At 55.4% G+C, this 1,081-nt stretch overlaps 1 protein-coding gene across 1 annotated transcript in view; it reads left to right on the top strand.

Moving 5' to 3' along the window:
• The window catches only part of LRRC71 (leucine rich repeat containing 71), a 15,040-nt gene that overhangs the window by 4,993 nt on the left and 8,966 nt on the right, over positions 1-1,081 (top strand). Inside the window, exon 3 of the mRNA XM_012559108.2 lies at positions 816-976. Within this exon, the coding sequence (XP_012414562.1) occupies positions 816-976 (161 nt within the window). The remainder of the gene's footprint in view (positions 1-815; positions 977-1,081) is intronic.

Raw genomic sequence — 1,081 nt, 5'->3', positions numbered from 1 at the left:
GTGAGAAAGGCGTGTGGGAGGGCGAGGACAGTGGGGGCAATTCCTTTTAGATCCGCGCTGTCCCGTTGGGTAACTCTAGCTCTGGCAGGGGTAGAGCATTTCCGTCATCACAGAATGGTCGATGGGACCTTTAGAACGGGGTTGTCAAGGTGCTGTCCTTGGAACAGCAGCTTTGACGTCATCTGTGAACTTGTTAGAAATGCAAAATTCATGGGCCCTACCTTGCCTACTGAATCAGAATCTCTGGGGATGCGGCCCAGGAAGCAGTTGTAACAGGCTCTCCCAGTGATTTTTACCGACGTTAAAGTTTGAGAATCTCTGTTCTGGAGAAGTGAAGCAAGGAGGGGCTGGAACGTTCCCCCAGCCGAGGGAACACACCAGGAAGGGAGGTCGGGGTGCAGGAATCATTCGTACAATGGGTTACCATAGCCTCCCCATGCCTCTTCTGGGCATCCCTGGGTGGTGCAAATGGTTAATGAGCTCATCTGCTAAGCAAAATGTTGGCGGTTTGAGTCCACCTAGAGGTGCCTCAGGAGAAAGGCTACTTCCGAAAAATCAGCCACTGAAAATCCTATGGAGTACAGTTCTACTCTGACACACTTGGGGTCACCGTGAGTTGCCATGGTGACTGGTGGTGGTAGTGGCGGTATGCCTCCTCTTATCCGCTTTGTCCATTCATGTGCCCGTGCGCCAGTGCTGATGGAGGCATGAGGAACCTGCCTCTCATCTTCGGTCAGCTGGAACCCTCAAACCGCTCTGCATCCTGCCCCACACATGCCCCCAGCACATGTCCTCTGTCCCTCCACACCCTCCAGCAGGCTTTCTACTGCTGTGGTGCCGGAGTTCCTCCAGCCCCTGCTGCCCCAGGCCTGGTGTTGCTGTGGGGCTCCAGGCGGCCCCGGCAGTGGGCAGAGCAGGCGGGCCCTAAGCCAGCCCTTCTGCCTCCAGGTTCTCCCAGCCTTCAGGATGGGACCTGGTGGGCGTCTCTCTGAATTAATACAGTGAAATCTGTGAGAGCAGGAACTCGATGGGACTGCCTTGTTTTCCAGATCTTGCAAGTTTTCCGCCTTGACAGGGTGCA

The sequence above is a fragment of the Trichechus manatus genome, unplaced genomic scaffold, assembly GCF_000243295.1.
Source record: "Trichechus manatus latirostris isolate Lorelei unplaced genomic scaffold, TriManLat1.0 scaffold00213, whole genome shotgun sequence".
Lineage (NCBI taxonomy): Eukaryota > Metazoa > Chordata > Mammalia > Sirenia > Trichechidae > Trichechus > Trichechus manatus.
The sequence above is the reverse complement of the archived record's forward strand: the minus strand, read 5'-3'. Positions and strand labels throughout refer to the sequence as shown.